General features: G+C 49.9%; 2 protein-coding genes across 3 annotated transcripts in view; one reads left to right on the forward strand and one right to left on the reverse strand.

The window, feature by feature from the left end:
* The window catches only part of SLK (STE20 like kinase), a 59398-nt gene extending 52924 nt beyond the window's left edge, over positions 1 to 6474 (forward strand). For both annotated transcript variants that reach the window (XM_040254317.1, XM_040254319.1), the window contains one exon: positions 2780 to 6474. In XM_040254317.1, coding sequence (XP_040110251.1) covers positions 2780 to 2926 — 147 coding nt within the window. In that variant the 3' untranslated portion in view covers positions 2927 to 6474. The remainder of the gene's footprint in view (positions 1 to 2779) is intronic.
* Positions 6475 to 7314: 840 nt separating this feature from the next.
* Positions 7315 to 23401, reverse strand: part of COL17A1 (collagen type XVII alpha 1 chain) — a 47331-nt gene continuing 31244 nt past the window's right edge. The window contains exons 30-56 of the mRNA XM_040254316.1: positions 23183 to 23218; positions 22849 to 22920; positions 22070 to 22096; positions 21101 to 21136; positions 19296 to 19331; positions 18977 to 19057; positions 17715 to 17750; positions 17119 to 17196; positions 16174 to 16227; positions 15804 to 15857; positions 15115 to 15174; positions 14748 to 14774; positions 14413 to 14445; positions 14262 to 14336; positions 13904 to 13954; positions 13317 to 13442; positions 12646 to 12783; positions 12249 to 12317; positions 11843 to 11962; positions 11236 to 11325; positions 11026 to 11136; positions 10527 to 10673; positions 9928 to 10266; positions 9297 to 9434; positions 9022 to 9084; positions 8789 to 8869; positions 7315 to 8424 (exon numbers count right to left, since the gene is read on the reverse strand). Coding sequence (XP_040110250.1) covers positions 8372 to 8424; positions 8789 to 8869; positions 9022 to 9084; positions 9297 to 9434; positions 9928 to 10266; positions 10527 to 10673; positions 11026 to 11136; positions 11236 to 11325; positions 11843 to 11962; positions 12249 to 12317; positions 12646 to 12783; positions 13317 to 13442; positions 13904 to 13954; positions 14262 to 14336; positions 14413 to 14445; positions 14748 to 14774; positions 15115 to 15174; positions 15804 to 15857; positions 16174 to 16227; positions 17119 to 17196; positions 17715 to 17750; positions 18977 to 19057; positions 19296 to 19331; positions 21101 to 21136; positions 22070 to 22096; positions 22849 to 22920; positions 23183 to 23218 — 2231 coding nt within the window. The 3' untranslated portion in view covers positions 7315 to 8371. The remainder of the gene's footprint in view (positions 8425 to 8788; positions 8870 to 9021; positions 9085 to 9296; positions 9435 to 9927; positions 10267 to 10526; positions 10674 to 11025; positions 11137 to 11235; positions 11326 to 11842; positions 11963 to 12248; positions 12318 to 12645; positions 12784 to 13316; positions 13443 to 13903; positions 13955 to 14261; positions 14337 to 14412; positions 14446 to 14747; positions 14775 to 15114; positions 15175 to 15803; positions 15858 to 16173; positions 16228 to 17118; positions 17197 to 17714; positions 17751 to 18976; positions 19058 to 19295; positions 19332 to 21100; positions 21137 to 22069; positions 22097 to 22848; positions 22921 to 23182; positions 23219 to 23401) is intronic.

Consider the following 23401-nt stretch of genomic DNA (forward strand, 5'->3'; position numbering starts at 1 on the left):
TGTGTACAGGAATCACGTGTAGCTCCCTGTCATGGTAGGGTGAGAGGGAGTGTGTGCCTGTGTGTAGGCATTAGGGAGGGAGAGAAGGAAGGGAGGACAGCTTAGTCTGGATGGGTGAACTGGAGCCCGATTATAAGGCCCTTACGTGCTGTGTTCATTGACAGTCTAGTAAAGTAAGAAAGGCTTCCTACCCCACAGCCACCCAGCCGTCTTCCTTGTGTACACTTGACTCCCTGCTAGCCTGGCCCAGCTGGTCAACCATTTTTGAACTCTGTCTTTTCTGTTCCTTATATGATTCTCTTTCTTAGCTTTCAGACTTTAGACCTTCATTTTCTCTTGGGCTTCCTGCCTGCTATACATTCCAGCCATCCCTTCCTTCCATTCATTCAGTCAGTTAATCAAGGAAAGAATATCTAGCTCCTACCACGTGCTAATAAAACTTTCTAGAACTGACCAAGTCAGCTGATAGGGCGGCTTTTTAACTTGAATTTTGTTTATTGTTACGTTTTTGAATAGGTGGTACATTCATGTGTTTCTGAATTCAAAGGGTACACACAGGGATGAAAGTAAGAAGTCCCTTCTCCAGTTCCTCCTTTCACCCTTTGAAGTCTAGCTTTTGCTTTAAATTCCTCCCCAGCTGAGCTGGTTGACCGTGGTCACAGTCCAGTGGCATTAGCCACCTGTTATTCTTAAAAGTCTCTTCTCACCTGGCGTTTGTGACATAGTCTCTTTTCTCTGTGCTTTTTTTTAAAAAATCACTTTTCTTTGTCATCCAGTCACCTGAAAGGTAGACATTTCCCATTTTGCATTCTAACCTCTGCTCTTTGCATGGTGCTCTTATAGACTGTCCTGGCTTCAGCTGTAGAAGCTGAAGGACATATTTAAGGACAATTCCAAAACTTATATAGAATACAAATTCTAAAGTGATGCAAGTCTGGGTTCGAGTCTCAATGCTGACACTGATTAATTTTTTCCTCTTAACACTTCTGAGCCCCGTTTTCCTCATGTGTAAAATGAGGATGTTACTGCTTCCCTAATTGGCCTTGTTAAGACAGTAAACAGAAGCTGTGTGTGGACAGTACTTGTCAGGTCTTGTACAGTACTTAAGATTTGGTCAGGATCCAGTGAATGTTTGTTATTGCTGTAATTTTATTGTTTTGGTGGTTGGTCCATGCTCTCACTTCCCATGTCCCCTCTGAATGTTCCATTCCTCATCATTTTATTCCTTCTGTTCCATTATCATCTCATCAGAGGTTTCTTTTTTTGATGACTGGGTATAAAATAGCTTCGGTGCCCACCTTGAACACTCCTCTTTCCCCTCACCTTTGTTTGTCTCTCTTCATGATATTTATCTCCACCAGCCACATTTCTTTACTGTTTGTCTTCTCTCACCAGAATGCAGGCTCCTTGAGGGCAGGGGCATCATATCTTTGTTCACTCTTCCATACCCAGTTTCTGGAACAGTTCCTGCACTTTGCAAATGATCAGTACATGCCTGTTGAATGTTATTCAGTGTTGACTAAAGATTGTAAACTCAGTGGAGGTAAAACTAAACTCAGTAACCCTTTTAATTCATCTCCATCTCACCTTTCCCCTCTCTCCAGGCCTACCCACCATCGGGTGTTCTTCCCAATATTCCTGTCCTCTGAACTGACATCTAGGCTAGAAAGCTGAATTATCTTTCATTTCCATCAGACCCCACATTCAGGCAAATAACAAATAACTTGGACTCTCATTTCATAATCTTTCTCTCCCTTTGCTGTCTTCCTTCTTAAAATTGTTGGTAATGTCCTGATGGGCCGTCTGGGATCTTGTTCCCTTTCCTCTCTTCCTCCTTGGCTGCCGTCACCAGTGTTTATCCTCAGGAGCATCTCTGATGCTGTCGTCGTGGTATTGGTAAATCTTTAGTTTCATCAGAACAGAATGTAAACACCTCACTTGGACTTTGAAGCCTTCACGGTGCCACACTTTGGCCATGTCAGCTCTCCTGACTTGCCTCCTGCTCGCCACCTTGTTCCCAGTTCCTGGTCCAGTGCTGGGTATGATCACCGTTACTCACAGCAGCTCCAGCTTCCTGCCTCTGCACTGTGTCAGCTCACTCTCCCTGGGGTGTCTTCCCCATCCTGTCTGTCAAATTCGTCTCTTTCCACTGAAACCAAGCTCACGGTCTTCCTCTGAGAAACTTTCCTGTGTCCTTCCGTCTTTTCCTGTACTTTGTTTTCTGCAGCAGGACTTCTCCTGAGTCACTTGTCCACAAAGTAACTGATTACCTCAGATACTTAGCAAGTACTTAATATAGTTGTCCCACACTGTGTGTAAAGATGAATCTGCCTTAGGTCTTACTTTTAATCTGTGGTTCAGTGTGGAAGAGAAGACATGCGTATCAGCAATCAAAATAAAAAATAGAAAATGCTGAAGTTCCATGTGGAAGAGACAGACAGTAGTTAATAATAAGTGCCATCTGTTGAGTGCCTAATATGGGTTAAGTGCATTATTAACACATTTAATCCTCACATAACAACCCAGTGAGGTAGATGGTGTTATCGCTGTTTCACAGCAGAAGAATGAAATAGTTCTGTAATATAGAGAAGTAATTGAAGTTTCATGTGGCTGAGCCAAGACCTGAACCCAGAGCTGCGCAGCCTGTGGTCCTAGCTGTTGAACAGTGTCTTCTTAATTAGGATAACATACTTTGGGGCAAATAATTTTATCTTGACTGTTTGAGAGTAAATTCTATTTGTAATACTAGTGCATTATTTCTTTTTCCTTCCTTTTTAAGACACTGGAAGAAGAGTTTGCTAGGAAACTACAGGAACAGGAAGTGTTCTTTAAAATGACCGGGGAGTCTGAATGCCTTAACCCATCGACACAGAGCCGGATTTCCAAGTTCTACCCTGTTCCCAGCTTGCATTCCACTGGATCATAACAGTGGGAAGCATGCTGTGGCTGGGTTTGGCTTTTAAGTACGTCATTCTGTTCTCTTCATCTTTAGCCATAGTCTATCAGAGAGCTCACGAAGACAATCTCCTGCCTCACCTTCTGGGTGTTTTTTGTTTGTTTTACTTGTTTAGTAACGATGAAGGGAAAGGAACTAAGACAGATGCTGGGCCACGTTGGCAAAGTAGCATCTTGCAGTAATTCCCTAAGGTGATTTTTGTATATACTCTTAAAAATTGTGTTATTTAGATACTGTTACCTGAAAGTTATTTAAAGAAAACTGTTACGTCATTTAAGTATTAGTAAATATCTTTTTACATGACTTAACTTCTCAGTGATGTCTAAAATCTATAATTGAAGCTCTCTACACTGTGGAGAATTGGAATAATTTTGGGGGGAAGTAGCTCTCATGAAAAAATTTTGAGTTGCTCAAAATATGATATTGATTCAGTAAATAAATCCATTATCTTTAAATGTTAGCATCGGACTCTTTTAAAAGAGAAAAATTATTTCAGTAATTTGTCTAAAGTAATTACTTGTTTAGACATAAACTAATAACTAAGGTGCTAGCTTTATTATATAAAATAGTGCCTAAAACACTAAATTTAAATTCAGTCTAAAATAGCATTTCCTCCTTTTGATTCAACAGGGACAAAACACCCTTAGCATTAAGCATTACTGTTTTTTAAATTTTGCTCGTATTACCATTTGATAGAAATTTTCATCATAAAGTATAAGTTGGACAGATGAAAACATAAAAGGTAGCTGCTAGACGTCCAAATTGAAAATATAAAACTCACCAAATTAAAAAAATATAGATTTAGCTAATTAAAAAAATATAGATTTAGCTATCTCAGCTTATTTCCTGAAGTAATACATGAGCTGGTTAAATGGCTTCTACCATCTTAGCAAATTCTGTTTAAAATTCTCTCATAGGCTGGCAGGCTCTGAGTTATATTTATGAATATATTTTTCTGAAATTAATCTCAAAAGAGGCATTTGTTCAGAGTAATTTTGAAGGAAGAATTTAAATAAAATATTTAGGCAAATACCAGAAATGACTTTTTATTGTTTTAAGATAAAGTCAAAATATGAAAAGTCAAAAGATAAAGTCGTATTTTGGTTTTGTTTTTTCCATGTTTAAATTATTTACATGATCTGAGTGGGAAAGTCCTGAAACCTTTATCCTGTAGTTGCTTGATATGTGTAATTATTAATGAAATGTTCACTCTAGTCCCTCTTGAGGGTTAGATTTTCAAGCACGTGTCAGGTCAAACAGTATTACAAACCATATTTTGAGGTTGTGAGACAGCACATTTGTAGATGAAGCTTGCTGCCTGCCGTTTGCAGCTTATTAATGAGTGCTAGGTACCAAATTGTAGAAATGTCAGTTTTTAGTTATGTTACAGTTGAGGCTGGTGAAAAATGCAAATGAAACTTTGTGGGAACACTGATTCATGTTAAGAAAATGTAAATATCTGTAGCACTTTCTTACAGTTAATTTGAAAACTTTGAATGCTGAACCTTATTTTGTCAGTGGTTTGTAGATGATTTAAAAATGCATGTGATTTTAATTTTGTAATTGTTTTGACAAGCATAATTTACTTGGACAACTTTGTAGGTAGCCTTAACTTCTGCCCAAGTTTGTTTTTTATATAAATATATATACATATATATATTATGTATGGTTGTAAATTCATACACTTATCACATGAATGTGTTACTGTATACAAAACTTTTAATGCTTTATTCTCAAATGCTGGACTGAAAAATGTTTTGAAAGCCTTTTAAAATATATATATATATCTTTATAATGTTCAGGATGATGGAAATTGTTTATATTGTTATGATAGAAATGACAGTATAATGTTACCCAGTGTATTTAATGATTTATTTGAAGGAGAGGAAGAAGGTTCTCATACCACTTCCTCCTTTGAGATTTTCAGTATATTGACTTTTTAAAAATGAATACTTCAGGCAGTACAGTAGACATTTTTTCAGTATCATTTAAGTGATATCCTATGTGCTGAATAGCTTATGGCCCATAGTTAATTTGGTCTGAATATTTGGTTCTTTTTATTCCTTTCAACTTGACATTCAGAGAATTGAATAAAGGAAAGAGGCTCGGAGTAGAAGGATTGACCCTCTGGTAAGTTTGTTAGCAGCTCTTGCGTCTCTGTGAAGTTACCCTTTGGATTCCTTGTTCACACCCGAGTTCTCTTTCCAACATGACCAGACCATATTCATGTGGTAGCAGGACTACAAAATGACACATATGTAGAGGCAGAAGCTTCATTTTAATGCTGAGAGTTACCTAAGTCTTTCCCAGAAGTGTTTTGTTATAGACCGTGCTGTTTGTGCCCATCCCTGCCCCCTTCCTGCTGGGACCTGTATTCAAATACAGAAGAGTGGTCTTTCTCTCTTCCATGAAGTGTACATAGGTTGGGGAGGGGCAAAGACGCCTTTGAAATTGAAGAGTACAGTCAAGTCCATCCCTGATTTGGTGGCTTTGTTGCTGTGCCAGAATGCGCTAGGAAATGCGTGAGAGCAGTTCTCCGTGCGTGCCCCGTGGTTGCTCAGCCTCGCCCCCAGCCCTGCGTGCTGTGGACGTGCTGGCCACCACACTTCTACAGGTCTAGCTCATGCAGCTCGTTGCACCAGGTTGCCTTTCCTAGTCCTGTCAATCCATGGTTAGGTGTGAATTGCTGAATTAGCTGCTATAACTCTATGGAGTCAGTTAAGCTTTTTCTTACCCTTTTCTGTGGGGAAGCTATAGGGTGGGTAAAGAGGAAATTTGGAGTGCTTATACCTTGCTGAAAATGTTAAAACTTCCCTGTGACAGGATACAGCAAATTGTAATTAAATATAAACTAGAACCAGAGCTACCTCTAAGGAGTGTTTCCTTAAGCACAAAGCTCTCAGGCATATGAGACTCACTGTCACAGAGGGCCTCTGATTTCTTGAGCATCAGTGAGTTTCAGAAGTGACTGTCCTTTTGTACTCTCCTAGTTCTCTTGTAACTACAGTTTTCCCCATTCCACACTGTGCTGAAATGACAAAGACTCTTCTGAGAAGCCAAATTCTGTCAAACGATTAGCTCGAGATACTGTTGACTAAAGGAAAATGTAAAACTGAGGCGGAGGAGGAGAGCTCTTTAGTTCCAGTTCTAATAGGCTTCTGATTGAATAAATCCATTCTTTTCTGGGAAATGATCTTTTATAGGAAATGGGTTGTTTTCAATGCTTTTCTTAAGTTGAAGGCACAATTAATGCCACTCTTGTTGCTACCCTATGGCTGACATGGTTTTGATATAGCTTTAAAACTTCTGCGACTCAGCTTGGGGTAGAGTGTTATACCAGTGTTAAATGTTGGCTGTAGCTTTTTGTGATCCTTCTCTGATTTGCAGTGTAATAACTCCACAAGCTACATTTTTCAGAAAGAATTTGTTTTAGAAAATGCCTCTTGTCTGTTTGGGAGCAACATGTCTTTTCAATCATGGGATTGACAAATGAAAAATAAAGTTATTTCTTAATCTACTTTGGGAAGCAGTCTTTTATTGAGACTCTTTGAAACTAGATTGTCCTGCGTGAGAATGTTTTGTAGCAATTTTAAAAATCCCAGCTGTATTTTAAAGCTTGCAGTTCTCCAGATCGTCTGACTGGGACAATCAGAGGTACCATTGTTCCAGACTGTCTACTCACCACACACGAGTGTCCTTTTCACTGCTAACTTGGAGGGAGTGTCTTTTGTCAAGCAAACCCCTCCTTTGAGTGATGCTTAAAATATTTCCATCAACATATGTGTATATATATACCTCTCTTTTAATGTCCTTTTTTCCCCTTGAAATAGATTATTTTTCTCAAACATTTCACAAACCGTATGACTCATTCCTGCTAGAAAATAACCTGTTTTTTTCATCACTAATATGTTATATGAGATTCAGTAGACATTAGGCAGCAGCATCTGGCGAGTGGTCAGCTTGGCCGGAGGGAGGCACCGTGTGTCATTTTCTAATCCAGGAGTATTGCATACTGCAGAGCTCATGCTTGACTTTTTTTTTGTTTTTTAAATGAAACAAAAGAGGCTAAGACCCACTGCCATCCAGCTGAGGACATAACTCATATCTGGGTTCTGTTCAGAGAAATTAGCAGTTTAGGGCTTTTACCCTATTTTCTCTTGGGTGTCAGATTCTGTGAAGACTTTTGGATAGCTTGGATGGGTAAGTCTCAACTAGGACAAAACTCAAAAGTTTGGTTAATTAAGAATCATTAATGGGGATATGAATACTTGAGCTTCTAAGGCTACTATTACAAAAACAAATTGAGTCAAGCCTCTAGGTAAAACTAAAAGATGAAAAAGGCACAATGCAGTCATTCATTATGCATAGTAAGTTTTCATTAGTAAAACGTCAAAATAAACCAAAAACTATTTTCTTTGCCTTCTTTTCCTCCTTTCCTTTCTTCCTTCTCTCCCCCCCCCCTTTTATTTAGTTTTTGGTTAGATAGATCACATTAAAACATAATGTTAAAAAAGAAAAAAGCCCTTTAATTGGAGATTTTGCAGTTGAAATGACTCTTCATCTAACAGACCACATAAATGTTTATAGACATTGAAAAGTGCTTTCAAACCAACTGCACCCAGTCCCCCACGCGCTTCCTAGGTGCAGAGCAGGGGTGCTGGCTTCCCGGCAGGCAGTCTGCTCTCCCTCCCCTCCCCTTCTCTCCTCTTTGCCCCTTGCCCTTCTCTTCCTGTCTGCCACAGCCTAGTTCAGTGTAACATACTATCAGCTCTAGTGTGGGCCTACGGGACAGCATAGCTGCGATCAAACTTCCTAAGTGAGTGGAAACGTGACGCACAGTGAGAATTAACTAGTAGAGACCCTGTCACCATCTTCAAGGGAAGTAGATTTCTTAATGTTTTCAGTTGCAAGAGTTTCTTCTCAACCAGCTGATTTTTGTTACGACTAGAGAATGCAGGGTACAGAGGAGAGAGAGGAGCTGGGAGCACAGCCCTGAAGCGTTAACCAAACAGCCCCCTCGAGTGGTACCCCAATCCCATCTTCCAGTTTCTGGGCTTGTTTTTAAGGAAAAGCTCAGGGGCTCCTGAAACAGCTTTTATGTATCTGGCTTTTCTAGGCTGGTGTTAAAAGAAGCCAAGGCGCTCGGGCCTGGACAGCAGGGAGACCGGCCTCATCCTGCAACACTGCACGTGGCCACTCCCGCGTCCACCCTGTGAAGCTGTCTCAGACTGTGTATTTTGGACTGAATTCTGCAGACATACACATTGTCCCAGACTAAGATAAGGGTTCTAGCTGACTATTTGCTGTGTCGGTAAGACAGTGAGACTCCAGCTTTTATCCTCTGGAGAGGTCTTGACATAAGTGCCATAAGCCACTGCAAGAACTGGTCCAGGGGGCTGTTCCACCATGGGTTGCTTATGGCTTGACGGCAATGCTCCTCCTCCTCCGCCCAGTGTAGATTTGGTCACCTAGAAGCGGGACGGTGAACAGGAAGTTAGAAAATGTCTTGCAGTCTGTGGGGACTTTCTCTTGGGTAATCACAGCAACTGTGACCACTGCGAAACTGGCTTGAAAGATGAACTCTTCTGTAAGACTATCAATTGATTTAAATGGATTACCCCATTTCATTACCAGCCTGGTTTTCCTCTCCTCCTTGCACTGACGCTCTCCTTCCTTTCCCCCTGGTGGTTTACTTGATTGTTACACAATTGACATTGTTGGCAGTGTCTTCTTTTAATAACTGGCATTTGCCTAAGATTTTCAGGCTTGTTGTGGAACATGCGGCCTGTCTCCCAGGCCTCCAGAAACCCAAACCATAGCTGTGAGCCTTACCTTTGTCTCCTTTTTCTCCCTTGTGCCCTCGAGGGCCGGGTGGCCCAGACCGACCTGGTGGCCCAGCAGGGCCCCTCTCACCTAGGAGGACAGGGGGGCACGGCTAAGTGGGGGCACAGTAGTACAGGGCTCCTCCCCCAGGAGGAGCTGCACGCACTCCCCCATGGCCCTGGCAAGGGAGCTGCTTCCCATGGGTGGTCGTTCCACAGGTGGCTGTTTCAGCCACCACTTACCTTTGGGTCCAGGGATGCCCATCTCTCCCTTCTGCCCAGGGGGTCCTGGGATGGCTCCATAAGCTGCAAGGGGGAGAAACAGGCCTTAGACTAGAGATCACCCTGGTGCTTGGCAAGTAAAGTGATTTGTTGATAGTGGTAGAGTTTGGACTTGTAAGAGGAAAGCAAAGTTTAGAATTTATCAGCTTTTTAGCATCTCAAGTGTTCTCAGTGACTCTGGTTCGTGAAACTGCAGCAAGGTAAGTCTGGGGAAGGTAAATGGGGACTACCCTTACTTCGGAAAAAGTCCATGAGGTCCTCAGTCACATTGCTGTAGGCAGAGAAGATCTTGCTGATGCCAGGGGGCCCCTGGGGCCCAGGCCGGCCTGGGGGTCCCTGCACTGCGTAGGCCATCCCTTGCAGCAGACCCTGACCTGTGAAACACAAGAGTGTGGTGGGCACAGGGAGTAGGGGTCACCGGCCCCCTCTTCAAGGTGGGAGCACAGGGCCCTCTGACTAACTCCCAATGCAGTTTTGACTCTAATGCAGCAGCGAGGAAAGAGCCCTGCAACTGCTTTTGTCTCCCGTGTTGATGGGCAGGTCTCCACCTCCAAGGGCTTTATTGCAGGCCTTTTACTACTACATAGTTGTATTGGTAAGCCACAAGGGGAAAGGGCTTAGCCACCAACCTTCCCTCAGCCCCGCTCCATAGTCGGACACTTCTGAGAAGCACAAGTAAGAAGGGGAAACAAACGACCCCCAGCTTCTCTGCTCCCTGAAGCACAGGTTGCAGTGCTGACTGGGCCGCTTGAACCAAGCTCGTCTTCAGTCCCCGCCCATCTGATGCCAGGACTGCTGTCCTCCTCAGTGTGGAGATGCTCTCATGCTCCCAACCCCACAGCGCTGAGGCTTTGTGTCCCCACTTACGCTGCAAGCTCTCTGACACCCGAACAGCCAGCTCATTGTAATCCAGACCTCCAGCAAAGCCAGCCCCGAATCTGCCATCGACAGCATACATGCCACCCTCAGGCACTGCCCCGTAGCCTCGGCCCATGTCCATGCCAAAGGCTCCCCCTTCGCCCAGGGACCCTCCACTGGCTCCTCCTATGCCCATGGAGGAGCTATAGGAGGTGTCCCGACTGAAAGAGGAGGAGCTGCCACTCCGGCTGTAGGAGCTGTCCGTGGACACCAGGCGGCTGTCCCCGGGGGGGCCCTGGGGCCCGGGGGGGCCTGGGGGGCCAACGATGAAGCTGCGCACATCAGGACCTGTGGGGAGGAAGCGGCATTACTGGGAGCTGAGTCTGGGGGGGAGGAAGAAGTGGGAGCTGGGGGCGGTTCTTGACACCCTTTAGCAGGATGTGAACTCGCACCGAGTGGAGTGTGTGCTGGGAAGAAGCCAGACTTCCCCTGCTGGGGTGACTAAGGTGTTCAGCCTCCAGGCCCTTCAAACCCTGGCCACTCTCTCACAGAGAGAAGCCCAGAGTGGGAGGGGACAGAGGAGGGACAGGGACGTCAGGGGCACCTACTTGTGAGATAGCTGATCAGCTCACTCCGGAAGCTGTCACTGTTTTCAGCTGCATATGTCGCCAGAGCTCCTGAGACGCCCGGGGGCCCTCTAGGGCCTGGGGGGCCTGGGGGACCAGGAGGGCCTGGGATGGATGACAAGCCAGCAGCTGAGCAGGAAGCAAGATACAGAGAAGGATCAGGGATCCATCGCTAGGACCACTGAATTCCCAGCCTGGGCCCCGCTAGAAGGAGGCAGGAGACCCACACACCCGGGTCCTGGCTTCCTCCAGAGTGAGTGTTCCCCACTGCCCTCCACCCCCAGCCCCAAGCCTCATTCAGCCCACATCACATCCCCTCCCCCAGCTCTTCTGGGCCTCGGAGCTCCCGGCTGGGCACTGGGCACTGGGCACCTGCTAGACCCAGTGCTCTCGTGACTTTGGAGCACAGTCTTCCCTCACCCCCACCCCGCCACATCTCCCCCTGCAGGGCTGAGAGCACCTCGCCTGCCTCACTCCTTACTCTGCAGGTAGGATGAGAGGTCCTCCATGCTGATGCTGGACCATGAACTGCCTGGGAGCCCTGGGGGCCCAGGGGGACCTGGGGGCCCAACGATACCTCTGAATTCAGACCCTGAAACACCGAGGAAGAGCAAGGATCAGTTATGCCTGGGCCGAGGGGCTCTGCCCTCCGCCCTGAAGCACTTGATCGGATGGCCCTGATCAGCCCTACCTTGGAGCAAGGAAACGAGCTCCTCATAGGATGTGCCCGGCAAGCCTGGGGGCCCTGGGGGGCCAGGAAGCCCGATGCTGACTCCAGTGCCTGAGGAACAAAACCCCAAGTTGTGATGGATGCAGGTCAGGCAGGGAAAGAAGGGTGGAAACACCATGTCAGAGAGGAAGCCAGATGGAAGCAACTTGAATGGAAGTAGGGGCCAGGAAGGGTCAGAGGGGCAGTAGGGAGAGACTGGCGGAGACGCAGGCGTGAGATCCTGGGTAAGGACACTGCGGAGGCGGGACTCTGAGGCTGGGGAAGAGTGCAGGTCAGCTCTCTCCTGCTGGGCATGTGCATGTGTGTGTGCATGTAAAGGTGGGCGTGTGTCTAGAGAAGTGTGCATGTGAGTCGTGTGCACAGTCCTTGCAGAACAGTGCCCGGGGCACTCGCCCTGGCTTCCCGCCCCAGGCTCTGTGACCAGCTCTGGGGCACAGGTTTGAACCGCTCTGAATACCACCCCTCCTCTGGGGTGGGTGCAGCCTAGTGGGAGAGGGTCAGGGATGTCTAGCCCCTGCATGCCCACCCAGGCCCTCCTGCCCCCCTTGCCAGGGAGGCAGACACTCACTGGACATGTAGCTGAGGATGCGGTTGCTCAGCTCTGCATAATCCAGAGACTGGAGGAACCAATCTCCACTGGCTCCTTGTGGCATCAGGTACTGCCGTAGATACTGACGCACGTCATCGCCTGAAAGGAGAGGAGGTGCCATGGACCACCAGCCAGCTTGGCCTCCTTGCAGACCGGCCCGAGTGACGTGTGAGCTAGGACACTGGCAAGCTGCCAGTAGCTGAAGGGGTACCTGCTACACTCATCCCTCAGGGGAGATCTGACCCCCTCTGTCCAGCTGACTGCTGGGAGCGAAGCGAGAGTGGCTCCTTGTCCCAAGGGACCACCAAGTGTGCCTGGTAAGTCAGCCAGGAGAGAAGGGTGCCCTCCAGCCCCCCGACCCCTGCTGCCTGCCCAGGCAACTCACGCCGGAGCGCAGCCAGGATGTCTTCAGAAGAGATGGAGGTGGAGGATGTGCCGATGCTGTACCCGGAAGCTGTGGGGAAGGAAACCGGGTCACCTGCTTCACTGGTATTGAAGCAGTGCCCTCATAACTCCAGAATCAAAGGCCTGGTCACCCAGCTGCTTCCCTTGGGGGGAAATGAATGAATGGGGCATTGGCGGGATATTTATAATTTCTGTTTTTCTTAATCTGAACAAACCTTTTTGGAAGCTAGATCCAGCAGCCTGATTACTATGAATTCAACATTGAATATCACATTCACAAAAAGGGCAAAGCAAACAGTAAATTAAGAGACGAGGCTCCAGGAATGACCGTGGACCCGGGAGGAGACTTGTCATCACAGGGGTGGCAAGAGGCTTACTCTGTAAGTAGCTCACGACGAGGCTGGCCAGCTGTGAGTAGTCGAAAGTCTCACCGGTGATGGTGGTGACAGGCCCAGGGGGACCAGGTGGGCCTGGGGGACCCTGAACTCCAGACAGATAAGACCTGATACTGTCACCTGCCAACAAAGAAATCAAGTCAAGCCTGTCCCCAAGAGGGCGTGTCTCCCCCACAGAGGTGACCTGAGCACTTAACCCACATGTGGGCCAAGGCAGGTCCAGCAGGGAGCCTGGACTCCCCGTGTTACAGATGGAGAAACTGAGGCAGAGTCTGTGCTTGGCCAGGTGGATCTTGCGGGCTGTGGCCCAGCAAGACCCCAGTCGGTGACACATCTGACCAAGCTGTGGTGTGGAAATCTGTGGAAGTCACGCCCTCACCTCCATGGAGCGTGCAGGGATGCGGTCTGGGGCACGCACACAGGGGTGAATGTGTGTGTGTGTGTGTGTGTGTGTGTGTGTGCACACGTGGAAAAGTGTGTGGGTATATGAGTCTCTACTGGGGCTCTATGTCCATATACAAGTCTATGTGTGTGGGCAGGTATGAGAAGGTGGGAGTTAGGGAACTCATGGACCTGCACTCCTAGCACACACCTGTGCACACAGGCACACACATACACACGCATGCTGCCCCACTCAGACGTGGGACACTCACTCTGCATGTAGTCAGAGATGTATTGCTGAATCTCCAGGCCAGAGCTGCTGAGGGAGCCTGGAGGCCCGGGGGGCCCTGGTGGGCCTGGCGGACCCTGCATGAACATGGTGCTTGACGATGATCCCCCTGCAGGAGAGAAGGCCACTGAGTTGGTCTGTCCTCTCTGGGGTCAAACCAAGGAGCTCAGGCAATGCTTTCACAGTCTGAGGAGAGTCTTAGGAGAACTAGGACAGTGGCAAAGAGCTCCTAGGAGCTCTTCCAGGCTGAGTACTCCCTTTCCTTCGACAACCTGTGCCCTGCCCACACACCCCTCCTCGCCCCTGAACCCCTAGCTGTTCCCGATCCCTGTTCTCGCCATCACTGTCATCGGCATTGTTAGTCATCTTTATCATGCAGGCATCCTTGTCTCCTACCCCTGCTAACTTGTAACCTCCTCAGGGACAGTTCAGAATCTAGCATGTAGAGAAAGTACCTCATTAACACTGAATCATGGATTAGTGAATGAATTAGTTAATTAATATCCTTATTTGCACAACCAACCTCACTTGAAGACAGGGAGAAGAATTTTGGGCACCTTGGGTTCTTACCTAGAGAGGGCCCACCGGGAATGCCAGGAGCCCCTGGGACTCCGGGATCACCTGGAATCCAAAACAAGAAGCTGTTTGCATCACCTCCTCCAGGAAGCCTCCCCTGGTTAAGCTCAACTACACTATATCAGCTTGTGACTCAACAACTGTCCCATGTTTCTCAGTCTCATTTCTGGAATGATACCACAGCTTCCTTGGGTAGAGACTGTATCCCTCCAACTCTGTCCCTTTCTCCCTCCAGGCTCTCCTTTCTTCAGCCTCTTCTTCCTCCCACGGCTGGAGCACCAGCAAGTACTCTTTGCCCTCTCTTCAGGCTCTGGGAGCCAGCTTGTTCCCACTCTCCACTGCCTGCACTGACCTTTGTCACCCTTGGGTCCCTGAGGGCCAGGTGGGCCTGGTGGTCCCTGCAAGTTGAGTCCAAGAGAACTGGCACCTGGAGGCCAACAACACAGTGCAGTCAGCGGGTGGAAGAGGCTCCACTGGGGGGGACGGTAGCGCTCAGCACTTACCTGAGCCTGACAGCCCTGGGGGGCCTCGCTCGCCTGAGGGACACAGCAAAGAGGGGACAGTCAGCTGGGCCTGCCTCCTTCTCCCCACGCCCCAGCCGAAGACACCACCTCCCTCCCGAGGCTCCCTAAGACTCGTGACATGGCTGGGGCAGCACCAGCCCTCGGGCAGTACCTAGAGCTGCCACACAGACACGTGCACACATGCACACGCAGGCGCACAATTCTCAACTACAGACACCCTCTAATCACTCATTTGGACCAAACCCTAGAAGCTCAGGGATCTCGGAAGGTCAGCCCCCATCCCCTAGGATTGTTTGAGGCCAGTTCCCCTGTACCTTGGTGTCCTCGGGGGCCTGGGGGGCCTGGGGGAGAAAGCAGACAGTTGTGAGACATGTCCCAACCAGATGCTGCGACTTTAAGGGGCCCGAGGAGGAGGGTGGGACAGGGCTCTGGGCCCAGAGCAGACTCAGGGCTTGGGGCTCTCCACACCTCTCCTCCAACAGGACAAGGCAGAGGCGGATATGCTTTGCAGAGCTTCTGACCAACCCCCGGCCCCTGCTCCAAGCTGCTGAGCTCCTAATGGGATGTGGCAGGAGAATGAAGACCTGCCCCAACTCGCCCAGTCTTGTCCAAATTCCTCTGGCCACCAGCAGGGAAAGAGGGGCACACTGACTCCCGGGTCCCCTAAGACACTGCTCTCACCTTGGTCTCCCTTGGGGCCTGGGGGGCCAGGTGGGCCTGGAGGGCCAGAGAAGAAGGTCTCTGTTGAGGGAAGAAATAGTTTTGAGTGTGGATGTAATGATGTTTGTGAGGGAGCAGCATCTAGAACAGCACCAGTCGTTCTGTAGATGATCAATATTTGTCGAATGGATGGATGGATGGATGGATGGTTGGTCGGGAAGTTGGATAGAAAAATATGTAAGAGTAAAGAAGGAATGAACAAACTGCTGCGTGGATGGATGGATTGTCTGCTAGGGACAAGTTCTGGGCTAAAGTTTGCTCTAAACTTATTTCCATATGTTTCTGTGTTTTCCTGTCAGCATTTTTCTCATTTCAGGAGCATGTGTCCTGCCCACTTCATCAGAACTGGACTCCCTGAGGACAGGCACTAGGTCTCTCCAGTCAGCCCAGAAGCTCCCCAAGGGCAGAATCAGCTGCCTCCCCCAGGCTAGGCCACCAGGGGCTCTCAGGGTGGCTGGATTGACATCAGCACCCTCTTTCCAGGCAGCAGGTAGCATGGCGTTTATGCAAACACATCCATGGTGGCAGGTCAGAAGGAGGGAGCACGGAGAGTAGGTCAGGAAGACTGCATGCCCGTGACCACAGCATGTGTTGGGGTTGGGGCTGGAGCTAAGGTGGGGAACAGGAGTCCTTTGATTCCCCAGCATTACCTGAGCTGGTCAGGAGAGATCCCGGTGGGCCCGGTGGGCCTGGCAAGCCTTCCCCTAGATAAGAGAACCACCCAAGACTTATTAATTCCAAGAGGTGGCCAGGAACCCTCTGCCCAGGAGAAGCAGCAGAGAAGCTCTTTTCTAAGAACCAGCTGGGAAGCAACCCAGGCTCTGGTCCCATCATCTCCTACCTACCCCACTCTCAGCTGCTGGGCCTTGGGGTCCTGGGGGGCCTGGAATGGACAGTCTTGTAGAAAAGGGTAAGGAAGAGGCAATGCTGAGCCCAGGGTCTTGCTTCCTCACTAAGTGCCTTAAGCCTCTGCCCCATCCCCAAGGTTTCCCACTTTCCAAAGATCCCTGAGGTGCTCACCTGGTGGCCCAGGTGGTCCAGGTGGGCCTGGGGGGCCTCGTAAATCAATACCTTCTGTGGAAAGAAGAAACCAGAAATGAGTAAAAGCTGTCATGAGACTGCTCTCTCTGCCAGCCTTAGCCCTCACCAGGATCATCAGCAACTCTACTTACACCCCCACACCAGGTCATGGGTCATGGCCTGGGACCCTCCAAGACACCCTTGGCTACAGGTGCCTTTGGCTCTGAGTAGGGTGGGGCTGAGTGGAGCTCCCTGGTGGCTGTTGCCAGTGTGGCAGTGATGAGTAGGAACGTGGCTTCAGCGTCAGATAGCCTGAGTTCAAGACCTGCCTCACCACTGCTGGCTTGTGACTTTGGGCAAGATCTTGAGCTCTTTCAGCGTCACTTCCCTCTGCTGTAAACCAGAGGCCCAAGACCTGTATCACCAGGGCATTGCAGAGACTCAGTGTGCCACAGCGGCAGGCACATGGCGACTGCCGGACCAGGGCAGGCGTTGTCTTTGTTGTTAAGGTGTCCAGGAGGGCGGCCCACAACATCTCTGCCTGGGCTCTTTAAAGGATGGGGAACAGGAGGACCCAGGAGTCAGCCCTGCCAGGCCGAGTCTAGGGCTGAGAACCCAGGGACCTCTGTGGCTGTTTTGGGTGAGGAGGTCCAGGACTCCTCTCATCACACCCACAGGGCTCGGTGCAGACACCCCATGTGGCCCTGGTCCTCCTGGAATTGGAAGAACCTCTCTGACAGCTGCGCCATCGCCTGTGACTCATCTCCATGGCTGATAAAGCCCCTCTGTTCTCTTCTCTCTTGGCTAACACTGCGTCTCGGAGGAAACGGCCATCCTTACACTGGGGCTCACGATGACTCACTCGTGCAGCTGCCGCAGGCCCCCATGCACGGCTGCCTCCCCCACCCCCGCGTCACCTGTCCCAGAGAAAACGGTGGTACTCACGGGTGGACAGGACCTCAGAGATGGAGCTGCTGCTGCCCATGAATGATTCGCCAGCCAGGCCCGGCTCCCCTCGTGGGCCTATGGGGAGGACACAGAATTGGGGGTCACCGCTGTCAACAATCTGTCAGTGTACGGCTGAGCTGAGGATGGGCGGGGCTGAGCCAAGTTTGGTTGGGCCAGAGTGTTGGCTGGGAACCAGAAACACTTTAGGAAGAAATGGAGGATCTGGAGCCAGATGGTATTTTGGATACAGTTTGGATATTTGGCTAAGTTGCTGGACAGTGACCGATTCTCAGGATCCGGTCACAAGAAGCCTGAGGCCTGTGAAAATTGCTAAGCTTGATCCTGATCCAGGAGCCTCAATCTCCCTTTCTAGGGGACCCCTACCTCCTCAGAAACATGGAAGGGGGTGGGAAGAGGTGTCTCCTCTGGCTGCTGAGGCCTCACAAGGGCCTTGTGATGGGCTGGGGGGCCCCCTTGCCTCCCTTCCCAGGATGCACCTCTCTCACTTCATTTAAAGATGGGCACATTTCCACCCTGGGAAGGAAGCTCTCTCCACAGCCTATGGTCATGCATTCTTTCAGAGCGATACATACCTTGCTGTCCTGGGAGACCAGCTGGACCAACAGGGCCTGGAAATGGGGTTGGGGAAGAATAGGTTTTACCACACCTTGATGGTCAGAGTTCTAGAAGAACTGAAGAAAAGGCAGGTGCCTAGGTACATAAGTAGCTTCCTCACAAGGCATGGAACAGTGGCCCAAAGTGGTCAGCTTGCTTATTTGAAAACAATAAGCAATTTGAGACCAGTTCTGTGGTCTGTTTCTCTGCCAGGCACTGGGGCCCCTGGGATGGGCAGGACTCTGACACTGTCCTCTGATGATTAGAGATTTCTAAACACCCACAGTGTCCCCTCTGTCACTAGAGTTTATCAGGAGAGAAGGCTGGTCCATACTTGCACTGGTCATGTTAAATAATGTATTTCATTTACACACAAACATTTTAAATAATTGAAAAAGATATTAAAAAACAGGCATTTTAGATAAATAGAAAAAATATCACCCATAATTCTTTAACTTGCAGGCATTTTGTTTTATTTCCTTCCAACAATTTTTTCTTATAAAAATGTAGTTGCAACCACTGAGCACACATTGAGTGTGCTGTGCTAAGTTGCTTAGTCATGTCTGACGCTTTGTGACCCCATGGACTATAGCCTACAAGACTCCTCTGTCCATAGGGATTTTCCAGGCAAGAATCCTGGAGTGGGTTGCCATTTCCTTCTCCAAGGGATCTTCCCAATCCAGGGATAGAATCCAGGTCTCCCACATTGCAGGCGGATTCTTTATTGACTGGGGGAAGCCCGTTTTTGAGTATTCTCCTCTTTAAACATCTTTCTTTTAAGTCTCCATATTTTTGTAGCCATCTCATTATTGTTGGACAATTTAAGGGATGTTTGCTTCAAATAGACTCCTAGCATTTTTGTTGCCCTTGATGCATATTATCAAGTTGTTTTCCAAGAGGAAACAATTTGAGAACAGACTCTTGACAGGTCCAGAGGCAGAGGAACCTGGGCCAAACCCTGACTCAGCTACTTCTTAGCTGCGTGGCCTTAAGCACATCATTTACCTGCTGGAGCTTGCAGTGGTGCCGTGGGGCCCTACAGAAGCAAAGCACACACAGGGCTTGGGATGCTTGCTGGGGAGTAATCAGGGCTCATCAGGCAGTTGGGGAGGGGCTTTCTCAGCCTCTTCCTATTCTTCCCTGGGTTCCAATCCAGGTTTCAGATTTGACTGAATGCTACTGTAGTCAAATGTCAGCAAGCCTGATGCTGACCTGGGGCAAAGCAAGAAAACAGACTGACCTGGGGCTCCCGGGGGTCCCGGAGGTCCCATGGCTCCAGGAGGTCCCGGGGGACCTGGGACAGTGATAGTCGATGATCCCTCTGTAAACAGAAGGCACGTTCAATACTGAGCCCCACTCTTCTCATTCAGAGGCACAGGGACCAGGCCGGGCTGTGGGCCAGGCTGGGCCAGTACAACCTCTAAAATTCCCCCACCCTCCTCCCTCTGACTGGCAGAGCTCAGCACTGCATTCCACCCAAAGCACCGAGCCTGCAGATGTGGAGGGTGTGGATACAGAGCCAGGACAGATGCCCAGTACCCTCTGCAGGGCCTGCCTACCTGAAGTCACGATCTTGCCTGGAGCTCCTGGTTCACCTGGGAGGGGAGGAAGAGGAGAGTGGTCAGTCCCAGGATCAGTTAGTGGTTCAATAAATCATTTTCAAGGCTTCTGATTGCATCTGAGACCCACTCCTGGGCTTCTAACCCTCAGGCTAAAGGCATTTGAATGAACTGAAGGGGAACAGGCAGGATGCATTAAGCACCAGTCTGTGCCCTGGAGGCCAGAGTGTCAATCTTCTTGGCTCACAATAGCGTTTGGACGAAGCTGGGTCTCTGCGAAGGGGCTTCACTGGTGGGTGTTGGAGAGTGTGCCTTTTGATGAGGCCAGAATATGCCAACTCAGGAGTCATTCCCACTCCCATAGTCTATCTTCTTCCACTATGGGCATCGAAGGCTCTTACTGGGAATTTCTTGAGGTGGAAAGAGTACTGAGAGGTCAAAGAGCAGAGGTAGTAAGCCTGCAGGGTCAAGTCTAGTTCCCATGCTCCTCAGGTGTTAATTCCCTGTGGCAGGATAGGGACTGTGCAGAGTTAAGGGGTGGGAGATCTGTGGTCTGAGGAATCCCGAGTTATGTAAAGGTTAACAGATGTCTTCTCTGCCTTGTGTTTCAGAGGGTTGAAAGGGCAAATGTGCATGGAAGACTTCCAAAAAGGGGATGGCAGATCCACACTTTCTCAAGGCCATCTCAGTGAGGAATCTCTGTGGACTGGAGACCCACAGATTCTAGAGAACCAAGAGAGTGAAGTAGAGGAGGGAAAAGTCCTTGACTGGAACTGTCTTGTCATTTCCCAAGGCCTGTGGGTATTCAGTCATCCACTCACTGAGGGGTGATGATACTGATTTCCCCCTTTGGGGGAGCAGAGGGGTGGTCTCTACTTGTGTCCTGCCAGCCCCTGGGGGGTCAAATCTAAGAGAAAGTGCTTGAGTTATTTTTGTTGGAACACGATCTAGTATCAGGGACAATGTCCACCTCTTGTGCACACTGGGCAGAAAGCCACAGCCCCTGGAGAAGGGAAGGGGGGCTCTCCTGGAGAATCCCAGCCTCTCCCTGAGCAGATCTGTGGACCCGGAGATGTGTCTGGCCGGGATGTGCCCAAAAGAACTCCTTGGCCCCAACCAGTTGTTGGAAATAGTTTCTGGAAAGTAGGTCTCCACAAGGTGACAGTGACAGAGGGCAGCTCTATGGAATGTCAGGGTTCAGGATGGTAGGCTCACAGGGACGGAAGGCAAGGACCGTCCCTGAGCAATGCCTGTCCTGGACTGGCTCAGGGCCGGGGGCGGATGCTAGTGTTGCCCTTTGAGGAAGGGTCCAGTCCTGAGGATGCTCCCCCCAGAACTCTGACTTTGCCCTCTCAGTAGCATCTGAGACCCTCCTGAATGAAAGCCCCCTCTCAGAAAGGGGGTGGCAGTGTCCCAGTTACACTGAGGTCTATGTGGATTATAAAACCTGTCCCAGGGAAGAGTCACACTACGGGAGGACCAGCCTAAGTGAGGGGATGGAGCACTCTGGGGGTGTTTTAGAGGTGGGATGGAAAGGCCTTCAGGGGTGGGGACAGCATCCTTCCAGATCCTCTTTCATCAAAGGCTGGGAGAAACCCAGGCCCCAAAGTGAGGTTCTAGACTGTGGGGAACAGAGTGGGGCTTGAAGATTCAGGGCTTAATTGATCGGAAGAATCCTTGGCTCCTCAACCTCACAGCCTTCCTCTGAAGCCACTAGATGCCACTGTTGATCCAGGCTCTTGCCAGAGAGGGGCCTTCTGCAAAAATGACTAGTGACTGTCTAGTTTGTTTGCAAAACCACTTACCTTTAACTCCTGGTCGGCCGGGGGTACCAGGAACTCCTGATGTGATGGAAAACAAGCGAGTCAGGATGATGAAGGGCCAGCAGTCTCCCTGTGGTGGCACCTAGCACTTGGTCACCCAGCAAGGCCACAATCAGGCCCAGCAGGCCTGCAGGCCCAGCTGACTCTGACTTTCACCTGGGCCCAGCGCCCCCAACGGGCAGCTTCTTGCTCCGAGCCCTTCTCCATCTCTAGGAAATGGGGCAACAGCTGGGCTGGAGGGAGGCAGAGGTTCATGGACCCTGCTGTGGGGGATCCCAGCCCCTGCAGCCTCGGGGAGTAGGGGCTGGGCTATATATCTGATATATCAGATGTATTCCTGTATCTGATAACATTGCCTCTTGCTTTCATTCCACCAGGAAGCATTAGAAACAAGTCCCTGTGTGCTGAACTGTTGGGGGAGATGTTGTTTGATTTTATTTTACATCCCTGCCTAATTTCCTTTAGGGGTTGGGGCTGGTATGGTGACAGTTTCTCAGATCCAGGTGGGTGCACACTCTCCAGCTATTGGACAGAATGGACACTGGGGCTGTCCCAGAGAGGCTTGGCCCTTCTGCGTGACACGACACCCACTCCCTGGTAAGCCATGGAGGATGTGGTCTCTGTGGGACCAACAGAACTTCTGAGCCTGGAGCCTCCTCACAAGGTCGGGGGGAGTGTGTGTGTTGCGGGTGGGGTGGGGGTGGGGGTGTCCCTGCACCACAGGGAGCCAGGCTCAGGCAGACAGAATTTGCTTGTGATCTAACCTCATCTCTTCCAGAATGCCTTTCTAGATTGTTCTGTGAATCTTTTACCTGCCTAGGGTGTTTCTTCAGACTCAGTAAAATGACCTGAACCCATTCTTGCTGGAGGGTGAGGGGAGGAGTGGAAACACTCTGGTGACTGGAGAAGCTTCTGCAGAATGCCAGGGTTGGGAGTGACCCAATAACTCACCCTGAGGTCCTTGGGGTCCAGTGAGACCTATGCAAAAAAAACACATGAGAGGAGAGGTGAAGGGCTGAGGAGCTCGCGCCTCAGCCCAGGAGCGGTGCAGGGAGACAGACCCTGTGTGTGGGGCAGCCAGACTCCAGGGTCCTCGTCACCCTCTGGGTGATGTGCAGTTCTCTGACCTACTGCTCCACTGGGGGATGGTCCTTAGCCTTTTGGGGTCTCAGACCCTTTGGTGTCTGAGAGCTACAAACCAGAAAGTTCACACACTCATTGACTCTCATGCTGCCCCTAGGCTATCTCCTTGGTGCTCCCCATCTGTGCACCCTCCAGAGGAGCCAGGGGGCCCCCTGCTCCTCGCAGGCCCCGGAGGACTGCCGTCTGCCCTCATGGCTTTCTTGTTTTGATTTAGTCCTCCTGCAGCCCTGGGGACCTTGCTCCTGTTGGGCCTTTGGTGGTGACCCTAACAGCTGCTTCTTTTCCCAGACTGGCAGCCACTGGTGACTGTTCCAGCTATGGCCTGAGGAGGTCTGGAGGGCTCAGGGGAACCAGGAACTGAGTTGCGATAAACTGCCATTTTTAAGAGACTCCTTGATGCTTTCTAGAACTCCTTGCTTTTGGTGTTGATCTTTTTTCCTGAGTTGCGAGACTGGGCTGTCAGGACCCACAGTCATTATGCCCGGCTCAAGCTAGCATTTTCCTGATGAGCTTCTGGAGGAAAATGCACTCAGAAAGGTATACACACACACGCACAGCACGGCCAGCTCCCTCTTCCCGCTCTTTACCTGGCTTCCCTGGGTCCCCAGAAGGTCCTGGTAAGCCCCGGGTTCCCGGCATTCCTGGAAGACCTTGTTCTCCTAGAGAGAGCAATGCCGCATGGAGAGTTTTCCCTCTAGGCAAGCTGGCTGGCCTGCACATGGGAGCTGGGGGCTCTTGGGGTTCTACTGAATAACTTGCCAGCAGATGGAAGGGAGGAATTGGGTGAGACTCGGGCCTTGCACACCTCCCTGTGATATACACCCCCTGGCATTGTGATTGGAGGGCTGGGGGCTGCCTGCTGGGACGTGGACGGGGCTCGGAGGGGTAGGCAGGGGAGGTGTGAGCAGCTCCGTGACCAACCTCTTGGGCCTTGATGTCCGTCGGGGCCAGCGGGTCCTGGGAAAGCAGATCAAAGCTCTTCAGTGACTCTGGGAGCTTCCCTGGGACTCCTCCTTCAACCACCCTATAGCCTCGCAAGCTGTCTCCTAGGTGGGGGAGGGGGAGCCCATGCAGCCCCTCCTGCAGCCATGAGACATGGAAGAAGCCCCATCCTTGTCACACTGCTGGGCCCAGCTTTCC

This window comes from Oryx dammah, unplaced genomic scaffold, assembly GCF_014754425.2.
Source record: "Oryx dammah isolate SB20612 unplaced genomic scaffold, SCBI_Odam_1.1 HiC_scaffold_14, whole genome shotgun sequence".
In the NCBI taxonomy this organism is placed as follows: domain Eukaryota; kingdom Metazoa; phylum Chordata; class Mammalia; order Artiodactyla; family Bovidae; genus Oryx; species Oryx dammah.